Source organism: Zingiber officinale, chromosome 5A (assembly GCF_018446385.1).
Source record: "Zingiber officinale cultivar Zhangliang chromosome 5A, Zo_v1.1, whole genome shotgun sequence".
Lineage (NCBI taxonomy): Eukaryota > Viridiplantae > Streptophyta > Magnoliopsida > Zingiberales > Zingiberaceae > Zingiber > Zingiber officinale.
Genome location: NC_055994.1, coordinates 97,470,553 through 97,495,752, shown reverse-complemented (window position 1 = coordinate 97,495,752; position 25,200 = coordinate 97,470,553). Strand labels below are relative to the sequence as shown.

The following is a 25,200-nucleotide window of genomic DNA, read 5'->3' as shown; positions in this document are numbered from 1 at the left end:
TTGGTACAACTACCGTTTGAGCATTTTTTTTGCTTTTTTGTTCGTTTAGGATAAAAATAAAACCTTACGCCTTTCATTTTTTTCCCTCCAAAATTATTTTCGAAAAATTCATTCTCATCTCTTCACCACTTATTAGAATTGATAAAATATCGCATTTAGTAAAATTTGAAATAATATTTTTTTAAATAATATTTTATTATTATTTTATTATTTTTTCTCGAAATTTGTGAATTCCTATTTCTATCCTTTTCCTGCACTACTAATCCAAGACCAAGTCTTGGAACAAGTTTTATTGTTTTTATTTTGCGAGATTCCTTTTTAATGGCCTATGAATATGGGTACAGTTCCACATGTCTACCACTTCTGCCCGATGAGAATTTCATATACTGGAAAGACCAGGTGGAGCATCAACTGAAGACCGAAGCAGAAATATAGACCATAGTTCATATTGGATTTATTCCTCCCACTGAAGAAGGTGTACCCATCACGTGTGACAAGTGGGATGCACAAACAATAAGGGCATTCGAGACAAATGCAAAAGCAACTTGGATTCTCCTATGCGGACTAACAAATTCAGATCTTGATCGAGTTGGAAAGTTCAACAATACTAAGGAGCTTTGGGAGAAAGTGATCAAGCTTTATGAGATCCCTTCAGAGTTAGAAGATCGAATAGAACCTGAGTCTGAATCTGAATTTGAATCCTCAGAGTCAACCTCCGAACAAGACTCAGAAGAATCAGAGCAAACCGATATCATTGCACTAATGGCCAAAGACGAGATATCTGAATCTGAGTCAGAATTTGAAATGGCAACAGTCAAGGGGGAGGATCCTATCATGGATCTAAAAGGTAAAATTGTAAATCTCTCATAATCTGTTTTAAGTGTAGGGAGAAAGGGTACTATAGAAACGAATGCCCCATTCGTAAGACTCGACTGGCACAATCGGAGGAGAAGGAGAAAATGATTAGGAGAGGGAAGAAATACATTAAATGCTCCAAATGCAAACTAATGAGTCACTGCAAAAGACAATGCCCAGAAAGAAGACCCAAGAATTCAGAGGGAGAAATAAAGGTTAATACATTTACATTATATGAAAATCCAGTTTTTGTAACACATGATTGCACTAGCTTAACTAATCCTGCTTGCTTTAGTATAGATTTCTCTTCAAAGTTAGATATGCATGCTAATAATGTAATGAATAAAATTAATTCAAATAAAAATAAGAAATTAACTCTTAGAAAATTAGAAATACAAAATAATATTTTAAAAGATAAAATTGATAAATTAGAGAAGATTGTTAATAATTTAGTCAAATCACGAAATCTAGACTTGGGTTACAAGTCTAAAGTAAAACTTAAACACTACAAACCAAGCTATAATTAAATACCTTTTATTTACTAAACTTAATTTAAATAAAACGTAAATCAATAAAATAGGAGGAGGCTTCAGAATAGCTGACACCTCCAAAAATAATTTACTCGACAGAGTAACTCAAACCAAGCTACCCGGCAGGGTAATTAGAACTAAATAGAAAAGGGAACAAGTTTAACTTGATCTATGATACTGGTGAAATTTTAGATGATAGTACATTAGGGAAGCTTAGTCTATGCATGTCTAGGAAGATATGGCTTCGACCTGGTGCATTTGGCTAAGTGGAACTAACCGAAGCTACCCTTTATGGAACCTAACTAGTTAGACCAAGGTTTTGTATTAAGTTCAGTGGATAGGACTATTTGGAAAACCTCGAAGGCATGATTACTTTAATGATGTTCATGTGACTCACCATAACCCAGAAGTTTATTCGAAGAATGTTTATTTGTTGAGCCCAAAGCTAAACCTGAATCTAACACAAAGTTAAACCAAACCCTTAAATTGAACCACAATTCATCTCACAACAATTATAGGAGTACCTGATTGAAAATTTAGATCGGGTGAGATGACTAAGGAATTTAAAAGAGAATCAAATTTGAAATTCAAATTGCAAATTAAATTCATAATTAATATTATCTTTTAAAAAATCATTTTAAAAAACTTTTAAAACTTAATTTCAAATTTATTTGAAAAATCTTTTAAAAATCATTTTAAAAAGCTTTTAAAACTTATTTCCAAAATTATTTGAAAAAGTCTTTCAAAAATCATTTTAAATCTTTTAAAACTTATTTTCAAAATTATTTTAAAAATCTTTTAAAACTTATTTTCAAAATTACTTGAAAAATCATTTTAAAAATCTTTTAAAACTTAAATTCAAAATTATTTGAAAAAGTCTTTTAAAATCATTTTAAATCTTTTAAAACTTATTTTCAAAATTATTTTAAAAAATCTTTTAAAACTTAAATTCAAAATTATTTGAAAAAATCGTTTTAAAAATAATTTTAAAAATTATTTGAAAAATTATTTAAATCGTTTTAAAAATTATTTAAAAATCATTTTAAAAATTATTTTAAAAAATATTTTTGAAAATCATTTTAAAAATTATTTGAAAAATTATTTAAATTGTTTTAAAAATTATTTTAAAATCATTTTAAAAATCTTTTAAAACTTAATTTCAAAATTATTTGAAAAATCTTTTAAAAAATCATTTTAAAAATCTTTTAATACTTAATTATTTGAAAAATCTTTTAAAAAATCATTTTAAAAAAATCTTTTAAAACTTAATTTCAAAATTATTTGAAAAATATTTTAAAACTTAATTTCAAAATTATTTGAAAAATCTTTTTAAAAATCATTTTGAAAATATTTTAAAACTTAATTTCAAAATTATTTGAAAAATCTTTTAAAAAATCATTTGAAAAATCTTTTAAAACTTAATTATTTTAAAAATCTTTTAAAAAATCATTTTAAAAATTATTTGAAAAATTATTTAAATTGTTTTAAAAATTATTTAAAAATCTAACTAAACTTAGTTAGATTATACTCTAAACTTAGCTATTTGGCAAGATGTTTTCTCAAGCCAATTATTTTTAAGCTGAACATATAGCTAAGTATTTTCCAATTTAGCTAAATATCTTTGTCTTTTTTCAAAAACATTTAGCTAAATACTTTTTAAAGTTTTTTTTAAAAGAAAAAAGGAATTTAACTAAGTGTCTCTCAAAGCAATTTTTCTCAAATGCTAAGTTTTGCTGAAAATGCTAAGTATTTTCCAAAGCATTCTCAAAATTTCATCAAAACAATTTTTTTTAAAAAACTAAGTCTTCTTAAGGTTAAATACTTAACCAAACTATTATCTTCATAAGTTTAGCTAAGTCTTTGATAAAAGTATTTTAGCTAAAGTAAGTCTTGATCATTTTTTTTTAGTTAAACTCCTTCTTTAAAAAACTAAGAATTTAAAGTATCTCTCAAACTAAAGGAAGAATTTTTCTTTCAAAATTTATGATAACAATTTTGATTTCACCTAGCTAATAGTCTTACAAGAAAAACTAAGTGTTTATCAAAAGTATGCTTAACCCTCTATTTTTCTCTTTGAAAGGTAAGATAAAAAATATCTTTAAAAGTGAAATTAAGGCCTATATTTTCTTCACTCTCTTGGGTATTTTGATATATGGCAAAGGGGGAGAGTAGGAAGAAATCCAAAGAAAATTAAAATTCAAAGAAAATCAAAAAGATTTTTTTTGTTAAGGGGTGTGCCTATGCTTTATTTATGCCTGTGCTTAAATATGCTTATCTTTATTGCATTTTTTACTTAACTTTGAATTTCGGTTGCCATAATCAAAAAGGGGGAGATTGTTGGTGCGGGAAGCATCCGACGATTGAACCTCAGTTTTGATAATGGCAAAGGGATTCAAAGTTAAGATTCCTTGTTATCTAACATGCTTAAATAAGGTTTCAGGAAAGTCCTAACTGCGGTTAGGCAGGTGAAAATCGTAAGGGATGGTAACCTTAGGTCCTAGGGGGTGGTAACTCTAGGTGAAGGGAAATCCTAAGAGGGGGGGGGGGGGGGGGGGAACCTTAGGTCCTAGGGGGGGGGAACCCTGGGGGGGGGAAAACCCTAAGGGGCGGCAACCTTGGGGCCTGGGGGGGGGTACCCCTGGGGGGGGGAAAACCCTAGGGGGGGGCAACCTTAGGTCCTAGGGGGCGGTAACCCTAGGTGGAGAAAACCCCTAGGGGGCGGTAACCCTAGGTCCTAGGGGGTGGTAACCCTAGGCGGAAAGTCCAGTCGGTCTGGAGGACCGGATTGGCATCAGGTAAATCTCCTGAGTGGAGTAGGTGAGGACGCGTTCCCCGTAGAAGGAACAGTAGGCGTCGGGTCGACCTAGAGTTTTCGGTTAGAAATCCGAAGTCAGACCCGGACAGTTCGGAGACTGTCATAATATTCTATTATCATATCTAATATTATCTCTGTGCTAACTTGGTTTTGCAGGATGTGTTTTGTAGTTATGGACTAACATGTTTTGCAGGGCCAAAATTCAGAGTTTAGCCTCGCATGAACAGTGTCCGAGGCACCTCCATGGGGCTTGGAGGCGCCTCGGGTGCGAGCCAGCATATGTCTGCGCAAAAGACTTGGAGGCGCCTCAAACGTGGCTGGAGGCGCCTTGGACCAGACGTTGGAGGCGCCTTAGAGCAACCTGGAGGCGCCTCAAGCAGGATAAAGCGCGACTTGTTCTGCACTTATCACCGCGGTAGACTCGGTGCCTGGAGGCGCCTCGGACAGCCTTGGAGGCGCCTCCAGCACACTATAAAAGGGCACTTCGAACAACAGCTTAAAACAACTTATTCCAAGCAATCCTTTTGATACAAGTTGCATACGAGACGATCCCGAAGTGTTGTGACTTGACACCGACAACCCGGAGCTCTACATCTATTATTTTTCTTGTTGTTGGTAAATTTAATAGCTTTTATTGTAATTAGTTTGTAACACATTTCCGAAATATAGTTGTTACCCATGGGAAGCGATCAAGGATCGCGGGCCTTCGAGTAGAAGTCGATCTAGGCTCCGAACAAAGTAAATCCTCATGTTCTTTCTGTTTGTCTTTCTTTATTCCGCTGCGTGTTTTAACTCCGATAGTTTTACGAATCGAGCGAAATAGCCGCGAATGCTATTCACCCCCTCCTCTAGCGCTTTCGATCCAACAAATATAATCTTACTAACATATATGTCCTTGCACCCAACTATACTACTTATAGGATCAATGACCTATAGGCACAACCTAGGTATATAACCATATTATAACATAAATTCACAACATGAGTTATAGGCCTAAATAACAACAAAGGTCTATTAGGATACTCAATATCCTACACTACAATATGAAATAATAAACAAGGGTTTAACAAGATGTCTCATATCCTATACTAAGGTATGATCATCCTAACAATAAACACAGAGTCAAATCATCTGCTAAGGGTCTAGCAGAATATCCAATGTCCTACACTATCGTAAGGTAATAACATGTATATCCATAAACACAACCATGAATATTAAATATAACTGCATAGCTATCCATAATATATCAACATGTAAGAGCAAGAAATAAGGTATCAAACTCAGAAGTGATATAAGATAGACTTAAGGTAAACAAGAAACTGCGACCTCATCAATATATGATAGTAACCAATCATGCATTATAATCAAAGCTATCAAGAAGATAAGCAGGATCTACCCACCCGAAATGTAGATCGTCCTAATCATCTTCAAGTCAAAGAGTCTGCCTTGAGCTCAAAGTCCTACAAGTATGTAACATGAAGCCGATTTGAGGATCTATAAATCATTTAATCAATCTATTGATTAAATTAATCCATTACTACCTAACTCTTGATCATCTAATAGTGATCTTAATTATTCATCCTCTTATGCATAAATCGAATAGCGTGATTGAACTATTAATTAATCAATTAATCTGTTAATTAATTAACTCATAGTTACAACTACCTAACTTACTAATTAACTATGGTATTAACAATAATCCAAAAGCTAATCATCCCTAAGTTAATCTCATTTAATTGACATCATTTAATTAATCAACAAATTTTAATTAATTAGCTAATGATTAATCTAATTAAACAATGTAGAATTTAATTTAACGAATTTACCTTTAGTGTTCATCGTCTTCGTCGCCGACGATGACTCCCGACGATGGATTATTGTTGTTGTGGTATGAAACGGCGGCAACAATAGATGGTTGGCATACGTGTGAGCATCGTCGACGTGGTTTCACTGGAACGAGGTAGCGACGTTGCAGGCGGAGCATTGGCCGACGAGGTAAAGACAGTGGTGGCAATTGCCGGAGCTTCGAAGTAGCTTGTCTGAAATCGGACAGCTTGCGGTGAGGAAATGAAAACGAATGTGTGTGGCTGCGATGATGGCAAATGTTGGGGATCTATCGGCACCTCCAGTGGCAGCAACGCGCTGCTGAGGCTCCACGAATGGAATGACATCTCATGTTCGGCGAGCAATAGCGATGGCAGTCGCAGCACGCGTTGTCGCGCATGCGGGGGAGGAGGAGAGGGCGGCGCTGGGAAGTGAGAGGCATGACTCGCACCAGCGTCTGTTTTTTTTTTTTTTTGATGGAAGGTAAATATATGGAATGGAATGGAAGAAAACATATACAAGCCGAAGAGGCGTGATCAGTCCCGAACACGTCATGTCCAAACCAATGCTGGATCAGTATCGAGTCCTGTCACGCCTTGTAGGGCAAATGTATGCGCAGATACACCCCCCTACATCACTGTCAAACAAAATCAAACAACAAACAATCTCACAAATGACGCTAACATACAACACATCACTGTCACTAATGCGGTGCCATCATCATCGCTGGAGGTCATCTGCCCATGACTGTCCTCCCTACTATCCGCTATACCTGATCCTCCTCCAAGCTAATTGCCTCCATCATCTGTAGCCTCATCAGTGGTCCTCCAAGAGTAGCTGAGGTAAGCACTTCCATGCCCGGATCCTGACCCCTCCATGAACTCAACCAATCCAAAATGGATTCCCAGGTCCCAGTCAAGGTCCCCAAAGGACAAGTAGACGAAGGCAACACAGGAAGCAAGGCCAAGAACTGGGTACAACACTCCATTGCCTGCCCTCATCTCAAGTTTCCTCCCAACCAGTGACTTGAGCTGCTTCTGAAGATCTGGGACAAAACTATAGAGAGGGGAAAGGAATCTCTGGCTCGACTCTGCAACTTGCTCCTTCTCGACTTTTTTTAAAGGAGGGAGAAAAAGGAGAAAGTAGTGGAAGGCTCGAACACGCCCAAATATTCTTCTAGGTGTCCACCCAGAGAAGATCAAGTTGATGTCCCACTGTGGTTCCTTGAATGAAGGGTGATGTTTGACTTCCAACATGGTCTACTAGTAGCAGTTCTATGTTAGATTTGTCTGATTTCTTCATGAAAACCTCAACTGTCATGTTCAGATTTGATATTTGTTTGGTGTGTCATCCACCTAACCAATAAAACAAAACCTGAGGACTGCTCTGAATCTGAGTTCTTTCACTTGCAATCCAAGAAATGCTATACTTACTGCATTGCTTTACCACATGAGATTTTACTAGTGCAGGCCAGTAGGTGTGTGCCAAATCAGCGTCCCTGTCTCCTAAAATATGGCAGGCAAAGGTACACTTGGACCTGGAAAATGAATAATGTATCAGTAGATTGAGTGCAGGAAAGCCTTTATCGCATGCTGAAGAACCTTTCATGTATAGATGATGGCTGAACTTTTGATGGATCCAAGATTGCATTCCCAATAAGTTCATAACAGGAACATAAACATATGAACTAATCAGCTGACCGACATCAATTGGAGAGACTTGTCATTTTACAGAAAAAAAATCCTCTAGTTTCTGCCAGATTCTCTTGTTGCTGCATGAATTTTGTTCATCCTTGTGGGCTTTCAAGTTGCCAGTTTTGTTACTTCTGGGCCAACCCAAATTGGTGACTGTATTGATAAATTTTCTCTCTTGTTTTTTTTTTATCTGCAAATTCTTTTCAGATGTTTCTTGATGAATTTTATTAGAAAATCTGATATTTTTTTCTCATATGGCCTCACGGTTGATGCAGTTAGTGATTATTTTATCTGGGTGTCTCTCCTCCCTCTATAAAGGATCACCTTCCTCGTATAAAGGGTTACTAAGATAAATATTCATATGATGTATTTTATTTTTTCCAGAGAATGAAGCCGTCCTGAAAGGGCGCTAAGGTACTTCACCGTTTTGCTAAAATATTTTATTAAGATTAGATTTAAAAAAACTTTTTTTGATTCTCACCATTTCACTATTTTTTGTTTAGATTTTTTTTATTTAACATCAACGGGGTAAAAGTTATTACTTTATAACTTAAAACAAATTCGAATCCTAAAAATAGTCTTTTATAAAAAATAGGGTAAAACTACTAATTTTGTAGAGAATCTGAGAAGACGAAACGACAGGAATGATGATGTAACTGGAATACTGACCAAGTCGCAATGCCTCGGAGGGTGAGTTGTCCTCTATGTTAATTAAGTCGTCGTAAGTCCTCTAGTCAACGCTATCTATAGATAAGGCCCACCCCCTCGGTCCCTGGCGCCCCGATACGTGAGGCAGATTCCACGAATATATAAAATGTCGAACAAATAGTAGAATAATGAGATAAATAAAGAATGAGTACGATGATGTACCCTGACCCAGATGGGCACCCTCTAGTAGATCGATGAGCTGATCATGATGTTAATCGGGTCGTCGTGATCCGGAAGAGTAGATGCATGTGAGTCGGATAGGGAGATGGGTTCGGAGGCGACGTCACAGAGTCAAAGGCGGCATGGATCCGGATGGCGACGCTCAAATGGAATACAGTAGTGGCAGGCAAGCCGGAATATAATAGCGGCACGTATGCCGGAATACAACAGCGGCACGTAGGTCGGAATACAGCAAGAACATACAGGTCGGGAAAAGACAAGCAAGTCAGATCAGAGCGAGGGCTCAGAGGCCCGATCCACATCGGAGACGTACAATAGTGCGAACGGTCGGGAAGTGGCCTACGATGAGGCAACAAGAGAGGCGATGCTGCGCCGTCCTGGAGGAGACTGCTGATGGGCAGCTGTGGATGTCAAAAAAGATGGAGATGGAGACAGCGCTTAGCTATCGGCGGTCCGGAGGGCGCCGACCGCTAGAAGTGGTTGTGGACGCCGGAGTGCTAAGAGAGAGGGTGACGGCATGCGTGGCAGCGACCTAACCCGCGGTGAGGACTGCGAGGCGGTTCACGGTGGTGGCTGGAGGCTGTCGGGGTCTACAAGGGAGAAGGGGAGGCGACTGTGGCATCGCGAGAGGAAGTGACGGTGGCATTCATGACGGGGTCGCAAGGCGTGCGTGAGGTGGAGAGGCGAGCGTGAGAGGGTGATGCTGGCACTGGCACTGGCATTGGCACTGGGGGATAGGCAGCATTGGCCAGTCTAGTGAGCGACAGAGGTGATGCCTTTCTACCTCCTCTTGGCGGCGGCGGACTGATGCCAAGAAGAAAATGCCCCCTTCTCAACACGATGGACAGTGCCCCATAAATGCCCAAACCCTTCACATGTTAAAAAAACTAAAATGCCTCTCTTTTTCTCCATAATTCCCTTTGGGCCCCATAATTATATCTGCATTACAAGTCTCCCCTTCAAGTCTAGTCGAAGGAGGCATGATTCCGATTGTCTAGATAGTCTTTCACAAAGGATGAATCACTCCCGAGTACTAAGTCAGATCGCTAGGTTCATTGTATAAAGTCGAGCTCGTAGCTATGACGATGTTGATCAAGCAGCGGGAGCGGTGTTAAGCAAGGGCTCGCAACGATGCCAATCGAGCAGTAAAAAATAATACTGAACGAGTGTCGAATGAGACGAGTACCGTCGATGGAACGAGCAAGGCAAGTGCTGACCTAATGGCGAGCGCATGGCAGAATGGTGAGAAAAACAAGTGCTGAGCGAATGCCAAGCGAGCGATCAAACGAATGCGGAGGCAATGCAGAGTAAATAACTGGTCAGCTGCCAAGCGCATGCAGATCCCATGAATCGAACAAGTACATAGCCCGTGAGATCAAAGGAGCATAGAAGAGAAAGTCCTGAGCCGAGCGGGCGTAGAGCCCAAGAACTGAACAGGAGCATAGCATGTGAAATCGAAGGTGCCCGAAAGTGAAAGTCGTGAGTGTTGGAGCAATCTGGGTACTCTAGGTTTTGATGTTTGGGCAAAAGTTTAAGTTAGGTTTATTGTTGTATTTGATATGCATTTTGAGTGTGCAGGATACAGGTACAATAAGGAAAGTCCAAGTGTGATCTTGGTAAAGGAGGAAAGTCCAAGGACGAGTCTTGGCGGTGTAAGTCCAAGCATGTAGTCTTGGCAAAATAAGTCCAAGTGTGACTTGGTAATGGATGAAGTCCCGGAGGTGCGACCTCTTGGCAAAGGAAGACCCGACAAAATGACAAGGCCGATGGAAGCTCCAGAAGGCAAGATGTGAAGGATGGGGAGGCATCCGAGGGGCGCAAGGTTGATGGAGGAGGCTAGAAGGCTAGGTCTAGGTTGGTCGGGCAAGGACGAGTGCTGAGTGAATGTACTCGAGGGTAAAATCCTAGAATTAGGGTTTTACTGTAGCGTTATTGTAGCAGTACTGTAGCGTTGATGTAGAAGTACTGTAGCAGTTGACTGGTTGTTTCATCAGTCGATTGGTGTAGTCGACTGAGCAGTCGACTGGGAGCGAACAAAATGCTTATGTTCGTTCGGCCAGTGTGGAGCAGTCAACTAGTACTTTTACCAGTCGACTAGTATCGAGCCGTTGGGATATAACGGTCGAATTTCCACAAGAGGGCAGTCGACTGATGGTTTTGGTAGTCGACTGGTAGGCGAGATTTTCCAACACATGGCCTATATAACCAAGCCTTGGGAGCTTGGTTGAGGTTGACGAAATAGAGGTGGTTAACCCCTATTAGTAGTCTACCTATGCCCTAGTGTTTCAAGTGTTCTTGTAAGAGTTGTGGTGAGATTTCTCCACCTACAGAAGCTACGTGAGCTAGCCAGAGTTTGACGGGGAGTCATCCACTGACGGATCGGGATCGTCCATCTTACGGACAGCCGTGGAGTAGGAGCCCTAATCTCCGAATCACGTTAAATGATCGTGTAGCTTGGAAGCGACGATTTGGGTGAGACGCTATTCACCCCCCCCCTCTAGCAAACGTCAAGTTTCCAACAAGTGGTATCAGAGCAAGATGAGCTCTTGTTGGACTAATCGCCAAGGGAGCAAGTGCTAGAGAAAGAAGATGGAGTCGGAATGTCCTCTAGGATGGGACATCCGAATCCCACCTCCATACGAGCGCGAGGATTTCGACTATTGGAGGAAGCACATGGAGATGTGGTTTCAAATGAATTGGAACCAATAGATTGCGTTGGAGGAACTGTTTAAATCTCCAACGGACAAGAAGGGAAAGCATCTCCGACCTCGATATTGGACCAAGGAGCAAAGGGAGCAATCGGAGACGGACAAGGAGGTAACTAGAATTTTAATTAATTTATTACCTCCTAATGCGATATTGAATGTAGGTGAATACGAGAATGCAAGTGACCTTTGGAAAAAGGTAATTGCGCTTCATGAGAGTCCTACACAAATCCAAGAAGAGGAGGAGCCCAAAGAGAAGGGCTCATTGGTCCACAAAGAGAAGAATCAATTGGATGTTGACACGGGTTCAACATTCGAGGAGGAGAAGGAAGATGAGGAGGTATCATCCACATCTTTAAGGGAGAGGAAGAAGTGGAATCGTCCACATCTTCTAGTGAAGAGGAAGAAGAGCAATCCAAGGAAGAGGAGATCTTGGAAGCTCAACTCTCCACCTCAACTATTAAGAAGAGCACAAAGGATCACATCAAATGCCTTGAGTGTGGTAAGATGACACACTATAAGAGTAGGTGTCCAATGCTCCAAAAGGTAAGGGAGGTAAAGCCTAAACTCAACAAGGTTGATTTAATTAATGTGAGTTGTAGGAAGGAGAAGAAGCACATTAAGTGTTTCACGTGTGGTGAGTGGGGACACTACCACACAAAGTGCCTAAGGAGAGGAGATCTCAAGAAATTGGCGCACTTAAAGAAGTGGGAGAAGAAGAGAGCTTCAAGGGTAAGGGAGGTAAACCTTAATTTGAATTCAAGTTCAAATTTAAATTCTTTCATGCATTCTAGAAATAATTTTTATTATTTACCCAAGCATAATCATGGATTTAGATATAATGATAAGAATAAGGTTAATGTAGGTGATAACCCTAGGAAATCATTTTCAAATAATAGACCTAAAAAGAAACAACCTATCTTGCCTATGGAGAAGAAGGTGGTTAAAAACCTAGGCATTAATCTCAAGAAGGGGAGACACATGTCTAGGAAGGGTAGGTCTAAGAATGTCCATGATTGACATGTTGATTCTAGAGTTAGAACCCTAGAATTAGAAAATCAAGCCTTGAAGACAAAGCTTGAGGAAATGGAGAAAGTCCTAGAGAGGTTCATTATTGGACCTAAAAGACTTGACATGTATTTCGGTGGTCAAAGATTCAAAAATATCAAATTGGGTCCCTCCAAGACCAAAAGGAGGTCAAGTGCTAAGGTGACACATGACATTGGTAAGGGAGGAGTGACCAAGGACAAAGGAAAGTCATCCAAGGCCAATAAAAAGGAATATGCTAGGGTGACATATAATTATGGCAAGGATAAGGTGTCCAAGGTTAAGGACAAGAAGAAATTAACCAAAGACAAGGTGTCTAAGGTTAAGAAGATGAGTTTTGTAGGCCAAGTGTCACCCGAGGTGCACCAAAGTGGCCTAGCCATAGTGGATGAGTCACCTAGAGAGGTGGTTAAGACTAAGAGCTCTAGGGGAGCTCAAAGAGTCTTTGGGATATATGGTAAATGAATCTCAAGAGGATCATGCTTGGGATTCAAAATGGGTCATCAAATGTGCAAAAGTGGTTTAGAGACAGACTTGAGTCTCAAATCTAAGAAATTGACACAATTAGGTTGAGTATTATACATGAAAATATGAAAAAGGTCTCATATTGCATAAAAATTGGTTTTGGATGTATATATGCCATATAAACTAATGCTAGGGATGCATTATGGTTTAGTATGGACGGATACATCAAGAGGAAGTCAAAACTAGGACTTTAGGTTAAGGTTCAATTGAATCATTTAGCTAGTTTTGAATTTTATATTAATCTTGGGATCTGTGATAAATATTTTTTTAATATATTTTTTCCAAGTATACATAGATAAAATATACCTCTCCACAAAATTTGAAAATTTTTGGAGATTTATAGAATTTCTGATGTGTTTCTGAAGTTGATCAGAAAATGTTGATTTTTATTGAAATAATGTACTAGTCGACTGGTATAGTTACCAGTCGACTAGTAACACTGTTCACGAACATAAAATGTCTCTGTAAGCTCATTTTTGACGATGCCAGTCGACTAAGATTTATAGCAGTCGACTGATACAGTCTGAAAATATTTTCCAACATTAGAAAATAACCAAAAGAGTGGGGAGCATGTAATCTTATAGGGGGTTAATACATAATGTTTATGGTCATTAAAGGTCAAAGAGTCCAATAATTAGGATATTGTTGGAGCTCTTTTTGATGTATGGCAAAGGGGGAGAAGTTTAGATTTAAGTGGGAAACCTACATACTTTTGCAAGAAATTCTAATTCAAGGGGGAGCTTAAGAGAAGGGGGAGTGATTGCTCATTTATTAGCAAAGGGGGAGAAGTTTGCTTTTTGTGGGGGAGCTTAGGTGAAGGGGAGCCTAGGATTAGGTTTCATGATTTATGCATGTGTAGGTTGCATATTTATTTACATTATTATTGTTTCCCTAACTTAAACGGATTGCCAAACATCAAAAAAGGGGAGATTATTGGAACAATCTGGGTACCATAGGTTTTTATATTTGGGTAGAGGTTTAAGTTAGGTTTATTGTTGTATTTGATATGCATTGTGAGTGTGCAGGATACAGGTACAATAAGAAAAGTCCAAGTGTGTTCTTGGCAAAGGAGGAAAGTCCAAGGATGAGTCTTGGCGGTGTAAGTCCAAGCATGTAGTCTTGGCAACGTAAGTTCAAGTGTGACTTGGCAATGGACGAAGTCCCAGAAGTACAACCTCTTGGCAAAGGAAGACCTGACAACAATGACAAGGCCGATGGAAACTCCAAAAGGCAAGACGTGAATGATGGAGAGGCATCCGAGGGACGCAATTCTGATGGAGGAGGCTAGAAGGCTAGGTCTAGGTTGGTCGGGCGAGGACGAGTGCTGAGTGACATTCTCAAGGGTAAAATCCTAAAATTAGGGTTTTACTGTAGTGTTACTATAGCAGTATTGTAGAAGTCGACTGGTGGTTTCATTAGTCGACTGGTGTAGTTGACTGGGCAGTCGACTGGGAGCGAACAGAATGCTTTTGTTCGTTCGGCCAGTGTGGAGCAGTCGGCTGGTACTTTTACCAGTCGGCTGGTACTTTTACCAGTCTACTGGTATTGAGCCGTTGGGATATAATGGTCGAATTTTCACAAGAGAGTAGTCGACTGATGGTTTTGGCTATCGACTGGTAGGCGGGATTTTCCAACCTGTGGCCTATATAACTAAGCCTTGGGAGCTTGGTTGAAGTTGACAAAATAGAGGTGGTTAACCCCTACTAGTAGTCTACCTGTGCCCTAATGTTTCAAGTGTTCTTGTGAGAGTTGTTGTGAGCTTTCTCCACCCACAAGGAGCTACATGAGCTAGCCGGAGTTTGTCGGGGAGTCATCCACCGACGGATCGGGATCATCCACCTTACGGAGAACCGTGGAGTAGGAGTCTTGATCAACGAACCACGTTAAATGATCGTGTAGCTTGGAAGCGACGATTTGGGTGAGACGTTATTCACCCCCTCCCTATCTAGCGAACGTCAAGGTTCCAACAGTGAGCTGAGCGAGCATAGAGCCCAAGAATTGAACGGGAGTGTGGCCCATGAGATCGAAGGTATACGAAAGTGAAAGTCGTAAGCCGAGCAGGTGTAGAGCCCGTGAGATGCTTTGGTCCGAGACTGTGGAGATACTCTTATCCGAAACCCGTTGAGATAGCGCGACCCCGAACAAGGGAGATATATACTTCAATAAGCTGGTCCGAGACTAGTAGAAACTGCTCGACCCCGAACGGGGGAGATAAATACCTCAATAAGCTAGTCCGCGATCAATATAGACTGTTCGACCCCGAACGGGGGTGATACATACTTCAATATGGTCCACGATCAGTGGAGAGTGCTTGACCCCGAACGAGAGAGATAGATACCTCAATAAGTTTATCTGAGACCAGTGGAGACTGCTCGACCTGAACGGGGGTGATAGATACCTCAATAAGCTGGTCCGCGATCAGTGGAGAGTGATCGACCACGAACGGGGGAGACAGATACCTCAATAAGCTAGTTCGAGACCAGTGGAGACTGCTCGACCCTAAACAGGGGAGATAGATACCTCAATAAGCAGGTTCGCAATCAGTGGAGACTTCTCAACCCTGAATGGGGGAGATACATACCTCAATAGGCTGGTCCGCGACCAATGGAGACTGCTCGACCCCGAACGTGGGAGAGACATACCTTAATAAGCTGGTCCGAGACCAGTGGAGATTGCTCGACCCCAAACGGGGGAGATAGATACCTCAATAAGCTAGTTCGAAATCAGTGAAGACTGTTTGACCCCGAACGGGGGAGATAAGATATCTTATAAAATGGTCAAAAACTAGTGAATACTACTTGACCCAGAACGGGGGAGTTAAGAGATCTGATAAGTTGGTCCAAGACCAGTGAAGACCGCTCGACCCCGAACGGGGGAGATAAGGAAATCGATAAGCTGGTCCAAGACTAGTGAAGACCGCTTAATCCTGAACGGGGGAGATAAGAGATTCGATAAGTTGATCCAAGACTAGTGAAGACTACTCGACCCTGAACGGGGGATATAAGAGATCTGATAAGCCGGTCCGAGACCAGTGAAGACCACTCGACCCTGAACGGGGGGATATAAGAGATCCGATAAGCCGGTCCAAGACCAGTGAAGACCACTCGACCTCGAATAGGTGGCACGAAAGTCTCTAACGCTAAGCCCATGGCTCAAATATAACTCAAACCCGGCCGATCGGAACGAGAGTCTCTACCACTGAGCTCGTGACTCAAATATAACTCAAACCTGGTTTAGCGGCTCAGGAGTCTCTACCACTGAGCCTGTGACTCAAATATAACTCAAACCTGGCCGAGCAATTCAAGAGTCACTGACTCAAGGGTTTATAGTCACCGCTCGATTGTTGATTGACGTAGACAAAGGTTTATAGTGGCCGTTCAACTGTTGATTGGCGTAGACAAGGGGTTATAGTCGCCACTCGATAGTTGATTGGTGTAAACAAGGGTTTATAGTCGTCGATCGACTGTTGATTGACGTAGACAAGGGTTTATAGTCGTTGTTCGACTGTTGATTGATGTAGACAAGGGTTTATAGTCGCCGCTCAACTGTTGTATGACTCGATCCCTCGATTCTCGAATGCCCGTGGAGACGTGGAGTTGCAGAGATAAATAACATAGATCCCTTGACTCCCAAATTTCCGCGAAGTCAAGGAAAGAATAAATTGAGCCCCGACCTTCAAAGGGAGCGAAGCCCGTAGCAATACGGGGGATTAGAGCCCGTAGCAATAGGAGGAAGCAAAGCCCGTAATCAAAGATCAAGGCCCTTAGATCCGAATCGGCAAGCTGTACCACAAGTATCTAGTAGAGAAGTTGTGTCCCCAATATCTGATCAAGGAGTTGTGCCCCTGGTGTCTAATCGAGGAGATGTGCCCCTGGTGACTAATCGGGGAGTTGTGCCCCTAGTGTCTGACCAGGGAGCTGTGTCCCTAGTGTATGGTCGGGGAGTTGTGCCCTTGGTGTCCAATCGGGGAGTTGTGCCCTTGGTACCTAATCGAGGAGTTGTGCCCTACGTGTTTGACCGGGGAGTTGTGTCCCTAATGTATGATTAGGGAGTTGTGGACACCGGAGTGCCGAGAGAGAGGGCGACGACGTGCGTGGCAGCGGCCTAACTCGCAGTGAGGACTGCAAGGCGGTTTGCAGCGGTGGCTGGAGGCTGTCGGCGGGCGACGAGGGAGAAGGGGAGGCGACTACAGCGTCGCGAGAGGAAGCGGCGACGACGTTCACGACAGGGGTCGTAGGGTGTGTGTGAGGCGGAGAGACGAGCGTGAGAAGGTGACGCTCTGGTCTGTCCGGTGAGCGACGGAGGTGATGTCTTTTTGCCGCCTCCTAGTGGCGGCGATATGATGCCAAGAATAAAACACTCCCTTCTCAACGTGATGAACAGCACCCCATAAATATCAAAACTCTTCACATGTGAAAAGATCAAGATGCCCCTTTTCTTCTCCATAATTTTCTTTGAGCTTCATAATTATATTTATATTAGTTACGCGTAATGAAACTTTTCTGAAGACCTCGTATAGTATGCAGACTATTTTTTTTAATCAAATATTTTCATATATCTAATCTAACATCAATCTAACCTGTCAAGTGGGCTAAGTTGATGCTTCGCTATCAGGCTATAGATCTTACTATAGGCTTTGCCAAGATTCTTAGGGGACGCGTGGCGCGAGGTAATTAGAAGATGCTTTTGCTGTAATCTATCATCAATAGCACAAATCTAAACAAATAGCACCATTAAAATAATCGCATAAAGCTAATTAACAAAGACAAATAGAACCATGCGAGTGAGTGAATGACTATCGAATCATAATAAAATATTCATTGGAGCAATATAATAAAATATTCATCTTCTTTGGTACATAACGAATTAAATGATACTTCGAAATTCAAATTAAATACAGCAGCAGTAATTATCGATGTATAAACACAAAAGATGAGCCCCCCTTAATCGCAATCAACCAAAGAATTAATTAGATGTAATTAAGCATGAGTGCTGGTTAATGCAGCACCCTAGCGCATCTGGTGATGATGGTGCATCCCCGGCGATAAGGATTGGCCTGCCGCTGGCGGTTGCAGTTGTAGTAGGACTGGCCGCGGCGGTCGCACGGCACGCGGTCCCTCTTCAGCGCGTCGTAGCTTATGTACCTCCCCCGGTACGTGGCGAGGACTCGTCGGACGGAGTCCGACTCCATCTCTCCCTCCTCCTCGTCGCCGACACGGCCCTCACACGTCGGGAGGCCGCCGTCGCCAGCTCCGCGGCTCCAGTCGCTCGCCTTAATAGCGGTGGCTTCCGCGGCCGGCGACGGCGTCAAGTGGGAGAGCAGGAAGAGCACGAAGAGGAGAGGGAGGAAGGTGAGCCGGAGAGCCATTGGGATACAGAGGAGGAGAGGGGGGAGGGGAAGGGCGCATAGGTTTGCTATGCTGGTTTTAATTTGTAAGCATTTATAAAGGGGTGAGATTTAAGCTGGTTGAATCTGACGGCTATAAAACGGTCGTTCTTAGCCATTCCTATATATAGACAACCTCTTCGCCAGAATAGGCTTTGGTAAGTATAAGATGGTTTCCCGCATAGAACGGTAACAATTAGTCATATTAAGAGAGATTTTATTTATAAAAAAAGATTATTCCAACTATAATTAGTATGCAAATGCTCCTCAATACATAATAATGTCATAGGATTAGTATAATTATCTGAGTTATATTCAACTATTGAATGATAATTCACCACCAACGCTATTGATGTAAAGGATATAAGAAGCTTTGTGATAATCAAATGCTAAATTAGGGCTATGGCAACTCCATCTATGCTGGATAAGGCATCAAGGATTTGAAGGGTTGACGAGATTGATATCTGCACGAGCGTTTCATGTAGTATAAAAAATAGATTTTGAAGTTAATTTTCAACGGATGTGAAAATACCTTATTGAGTGTCTAATCTTCCCTATGCAAAAAATCATTATGCTACGACAAATAACTTAGTGACTTACCCCCTTTATAATGTATGGGACCATCCTGGAAGGACACCTAAGGTGACGACTTCACCTTTAATGCATTAGATAAGGCATTAAGCCTTCATGAGTATATATTACCAACTTGGTACTTAGAACATGAGAGCAGGGATTGAATCCCCGAGGAAACAATACATTGAGAAATAAAATCCCTCCCACCTAGAGAGGTTGTTCAGTCACCGTGAATTACTCTATTCATGTCGTTGTGGGGCCGACGGTAAGGTACTCAGGACCGGCTCAAGCCTATTTGAGGCTCTAGACAAAATTTTTTTTTTAGGCTTTTGATTTTCTTTTTTAAAATATTTCTCATCTTTTTTCATTCAAACTTGAGATTGAAAATGGCGATTTATCTTTTTAACAAATTAAATATTAATTCTAAAAAATATTTTTTTATACAATTTAATTTTCTCACTTTTTAGATGTAAAATTATTAATTAAATTTTCATATTCAAGTTTTGATAACTAAATTTAGATAAATATAAGTTTTACGATATTAAACAAAGTATTATTATTAAATATAATAATATATAGATAATAAGTTTACAATTTATTTAACTAAAAATAAGTGTATTCAAAATTAGTTTAAAATAAAGAAAGATAGAAGTATGCCTAATTATTTAAATAAATATTGGAGAGAACAATTCTTACAAAAAGGAACAAAATTGAAGAAATAAGAACAATGAAATAGGATAACAATAGAAAAAAAAAATTATGCTTACATGCTCAACTCATCATCATTGGTGAAACGCAAAAAAAAAAAAAAACAATGTACAAAATGATAAAATTGAATACAATCTTTAGAAAATAAAGATCACAATGAGATCAAACAAGTTATTATCATTTATCAAGAACTAAATGAAAGCTTTTATAGGCATAGAGAAAAAAAAAATCATATTTTTTATTGCCAAACCAAAACAATTGTAAATGATAGAATGGAGACAATGAAAAAATTGAATAGTTTATCACTGTAAATATATCTATATAAAAGTTAAACTTAATGTCTATCAAAGAAATGAAATGATAGAGGTATCTAACTCCATTGCTAAAAAATAATAAAATATTTCATTTTGATCAGCCACAATATAGATGAATGTATTAACATTTGAATTGTATGGATAAGATACAAAATTTCTAATTCATGTTCTTATTATATGAGAAAAAAACATCACCAATGAATGAGAATGTAACGAGAGTAGGCTATGATTGAGAGATATAGAAAAGAAATATATTAGATTTTATAAAATAACATCCATAATCAAAAATAAATTTAATTTGTTAAAAAAAAACCCTTTATGTCTCTATCCATTGAACCTTAATTAAATATTTATGGATTTCGAAGCTTTGATAGATAGATCATGTAAATATTTAATCACGTGGGCCCTAGTCTTTTCTATTCTCTTAAAAAAATATACATAAAAAGATATTTAATATATTAAAAATAATAACCCCAATTTTTAAAGAATGAAATTGTGTAATTTTTTTTTTATCATGTGGGCAATATTTTTTTCCATTCTCTTTAAAAAAACATATAAAAAAATATTTAATACATTAAAAATAATGGACCCTAATAAAAATTGGAGCCCTAAGCATAGGCCATTATATCATGACCTGTGCCTAAAGTCGGTCCTGAAAAAAAAAAGGTAGATCCGCTACTTTAGGGGCCCCCCTAGTGCCAGCTCCACGGATATGGAGGGAGGTTCATACATTTACACAGACCATAGGCGCATGGCGAGGTAAACTCCAGGTTGTTAGGTACATAGGTTCATGCAGGCACCTGTGCTTAAAGCGGCCCTGAAGGCACTTGAAGTGAGTGAGTCACCTTTGCCACACTAGATAAGACATTGTTGACCTTTGGCACATTAGATTAGACATTGTTGCCCTTAATTATGGTTCAGCAGTAGAGCGTCTATGCAACCTTACAAACACTTACGATTCGATTTCCAACTATATCGCACTGAATGATATTTTCCTCTAATGAGAAGATAAACTTGAAATGTTGGACTGCTGGGTCATTCGTTACAAATACTCATAGTTCGATTTCCAACTACATCGCACTGAATGATATTTTCCTCTAATAAAAAGAAAAACTTAAAATATTGGGATAGTTCATTGTTAACATTTTTGAATTTATCTTGATGTCCGATGAAAAATTTTTATAATATAATGCAAAAATTATAAATTTCTCCTTAACAATAAGAGCTTTGGCTGATGTGTCAAATAAGTGGGAGGAAGCTCCTTTTATTGTATTTGGGGAGTTACTTCTTTTTATTTTTTATAAAATTTTAATTATATTTTATTAACTATATATATAATAATATATTAAATATATTTTCTACATAAAATATAAAATAAATTATCTATAATGAGTGAGACCATAAAAAAAATTGTCCCAGGTTTTTTTAATAATGAAGAGATTTTTTATTTTGACGTGATATTGTATGGCATAAAAAAAATCTACAACAACTACTACCGTGCATGGGAGATGTTCTTAGAACTAATCATTTAGATGCTAGAGAGAATAGAAATCACAAAATTAAATTCATCCCCGCAACTTAGAACTAATCATTTTGTATTCTAGAAAAAATGCCATCGATTTAGGAATGAATCCCCGACAGAATTTATCAAGAATGCGATCGCCCCAAATAAACGTGATGGTAGGGTTGCCGAGTTATTGTGGCAGTTGGCAGCTGAAACCATTCCCTATCGATATCAGTGATTTTAACTGACAAATGCTTACCCTGGCAGATTGCTCACTGGAAGAAAATAAGTGCAACTACTAACCACAATTGACTTTGATGGACCTATATGGGTTGTGATTTAATGAGGCACCTCCAGAGACTGTACTGTAAGTGTGAAGCTTTTTTGGATTTCTATGAACAATGAATAATGAACCATGAAGATCGTCTGTAAGGCTGCCGTCTGGAGCATGAGCAAGTTATTGCAGGGGGACAGTTGAGGCAGCTGCTAATTAAGTATTTACTCACCATCTTTTTCAGTTAGGAAACAGAGTGAGGGCGACCTCGATCGCATCCTTTCGATCGGGCTAGCTGCCCGATCAACTCTCTATAAACTCGTCGTCGAGTGCCGGAAATCTGTGCATTCCGATGTCTTCTCCTCCAATGGATCGCCTGTTCGTGTTCCTCCCTCTGCTTTCGTTCTTCTTGGTAATTACAGTTCTGTCTTCTTTTCTTTGCTACAATTGACGTGGCGGCGCTAACTTCCAGTTCCTCTGCTTCGGCAGCTTCTTCGCGCTTCGAGTGATGCGGCCATGTCTCCCCAGGAAGCCTACTGGCGTACTGTCCTCCCTACCACTCCCATGCCGAGTGCCATCGCTGATCGTCTCTCTCTTGGTCGATCTTGACGTTGCAGCTTTTGAGATTTTGTCGATTGAACAGTTTGGTTTGTTCGATTCGTTGATGGTAAATCTGTGTTTGGCAGGTGTGACGGTGGGGAGTGAGAAGACGACTGTAAGTGTTGGTAAAGGCGGCGTGCATGTTAACACTGGGAAGCCCGGCCGCGGCACCACCGTCAACGTCGGCGGCGGCGGCGTACATGTGACTACCAAGAAGCCCGGCGGCGGTACCAGCGTGAACGTTGGTCATGGCGGTGGGGGAACTGGTAAGCCCGGTGGCGGAGGCACCACGGTGAACGTCGGGCATGGCGGGGTGCATGTGGGAACAGGAAAGCCCGGTGGCGGAGGCACCACGGTGAACGTCGGGCATGGCGGGGTGCATGTGGGAACAGGAAAGCCTGGTGGGGGAGGCACCACGGTGAACGTCGGCCACGGCGGCGTAGGCGTGCACGTCGGCCCCTATACGGGAAAACCGCCGGTAAGGGAACACTCACCTTTCCTTTACGAGTACGCGGCGAGCGAGACCCAAATCCATGACGACTCCAACGTCGCCCTGTTCTTCCTCGAGAGCAACCTCCACCCCGGCACGGCCATGACCGTCCACTTCACTCGACCCAGCGACTTCCGTGCAGCCTTCCTCCCGCGGAGGGAGGCCGACGCCATCCCTTTCTCGTCGGCTCGGCTCCCGGAGATCCTCGACCGGCTCTCCATCAAGCCCGGTTCGCCGGAAGCAGAGATGACGCTGAACACGCTGCAGGAGTGCGAGCGCCCTGCGGCGCCCGGCGAGAGGAAGGTCTGCGCGACTTCGCTGGAGTCGATGGTGGACTTCAGCGTCGCCAACCTTGGTACGCGGCGCGTGGTAGCGGCGTCGACGTCGGTCAGTAAGGCAGGGACGCCGCGGCAGATGTACACGATCGAGGGGGTGAGGAAGGCAGTGGCGGCCGAGGGGAAGGTGGTGGCGTGCCATGCGGAGAAGTACGCGTACGCGGTGTTCTACTGCCACACGTCGGCGACGGCGAGGGCATACACGGTGTTGCTGGTGGGAGCAGACGGGACGAAGGTGGAGGCGGTGGCGGTGTGTCACACCGACACGGCCGGCTGGAACCCCAACCACGTGGCCTTCAAGACGCTGAAGGTGAGTCCGGGGACGGTGCCAGTGTGCCACTACCTGCCGGAGGACCACGTGGTGTGGAGCCGCAGCAATTAATGGCAGTCCATTGCAGCTACGGTAGCCAGAATATTGTCGCAAATATATCAGTATGGTTGTGAGAGTAATGATAGTAGATTTATGATATCTATCGGTGCCACGTAGGGCCGTACGTTGTACACATTCTAATACTATTTGGACCTACAATAACTTAATAAAGATATATATGTGCCAAATATATTTCAATTGTCTACTGTGTGCAGATATATATATATATATATATATATATACGTTTCATGTGAACATCAGCGTATATATATACGTTTCATGTGATCATCAGCGACGTACAGATATAACGATGCCAGCTCAATTTTTTTTATAAAAAAATATTTTTTTATTCTCTCTTTCGATTTTCTATTTAAAATAATGATAAAAATATTTTTTAAAATCTAAATTTCTCTCACCCTTACCCTCTCCTTCTCCCTCTCATCTCTTTCTTTGCCACCATCTTCTATCACAGTATGTTTCTATCGGGCAAATAAAAATTAAAGACATTGTAAGTTACTTGGACAATTTATAATCTCATGTTTATTCTTGAGCTAGCAAGAAATTTGAAAAATTATCATCGAACATATAGCCGATGTTAATTTACTTAACACTTCTCTCATCTCTTTCTTTGCCACCGTCTTTTGTCACAGTGCACTTTTATCGGGCAAATAAAAGTAAAGAGATTGCAAGTTACTTGGACAACCTATAATCTCATATATATTCTTGAGCTAGCTAGAAGTTCGAGAAATTACCATCGAACACATAGCCGATGCTGATTTGCTGAACACTCCTCTCCATTCTTGATCGTAAATCTTTCCATTCCACTGTCTATTTTTCAACTTTGTATAATATTTTTTAACTTTGATATATACTACAATGCACAAGCCTTAGCTATTTTCTTACCAGTTTTTACTTATATAATTTGCAAGAACTTCCCAAACATCAATTCTCACAATTGATAACCAATAGTAATTCATTTTATTTTAAGTTATAATTTCCAGCCGCGTTCCTAATATATATTATAAGGATTTATGCTACAATGTATAACACTAATGCTTGTAGCCACTTGGACAGTTAACTGCTACACATTATAGTATCTACTTCCACGATTAGCTGCTACACCTTGTAGCAGCTAAATGTCTAAGTAGCTACTACAACGTGTGTAACTAACCGTTGAAATAACAGTTACTTGGTAAGTCGTTTCATTTTAAATTGTAATTCCCTCTATTCCTGATATATACTTTTTATACGTGTTTCTAAATAATCTATTTAATTAAGATAGGGGAAAATGTATATTGTCTTTATTGGACTTATAACTGCTACAATGTTATAGTAGCTACTTGAAATGTTAGCTGCTATAACGTTGTAGTATGTACTTGGAATGATAATTGCTACAACGATGTAGCAACTACTTCGATGGCTACTTGTTATAGTGTTGTAGCAACTACTTGGAATGATAACTGTTACAATAGTGTAATAGCTACTTCGACGGCTAGCTGCTAAAACGTTGTAGCAGCTACTTGGAATGTTAACTACTACAATGGTGTAGCAACTATTTCGACAGCTAGCTGCTACAACGGTGTAACAGCTATTTCGACAGCTAACTACTACAACGTTGTAGCAGCTACTTAGAATGTTACCTGCTATAACGGTGTAACAACTACTTTGACGGCTAGCTGCTACAGTTTGTATAGCTACTTGGAATGTTAATTGCTATAACAGTGTAGCAGCTACTTCGACGAATAGCTGTTATAACGTTGTAG

At 40.5% G+C, this 25,200-nt stretch overlaps 1 protein-coding gene across 1 annotated transcript; it reads left to right on the top strand.

Annotated features, from left to right (window-relative positions):
* Positions 1–21,738: 21,738 nt before the first annotated feature.
* LOC121981137 (BURP domain-containing protein 3-like) lies at positions 21,739–23,635 on the top strand. Its single transcript, XM_042533509.1, has 3 exons — positions 21,739–22,054; positions 22,132–22,240; positions 22,329–23,635. The coding sequence occupies exons 1-3, from the start codon at positions 21,995–21,997 to the stop codon at positions 23,447–23,449; spliced, it is 1,290 nt and encodes a 429-aa protein (XP_042389443.1). The 5' UTR covers positions 21,739–21,994; the 3' UTR covers positions 23,450–23,635.
* Positions 23,636–25,200: the final 1,565 nt, after the last annotated feature.

Bases quoted from the DNA above. Each gene is read 5' to 3' on its own strand.
- LOC121981137 (XM_042533509.1), top strand. From the start codon at position 21,995: ATGTCTTCTCCTCCAATGGATCGCCTGTTCGTGTTCCTCCCTCTGCTT. The intron at 22,055-22,131 runs GTAATTACAGTT...CTGCTTCGGCAG, and splicing joins CTCTGCTTTCGTTCTTCTTG to CTTCTTCGCGCTTCGAGTGA. The intron at 22,241-22,328 runs GTCGATCTTGAC...TGTGTTTGGCAG, and splicing joins CGCTGATCGTCTCTCTCTTG to GTGTGACGGTGGGGAGTGAG.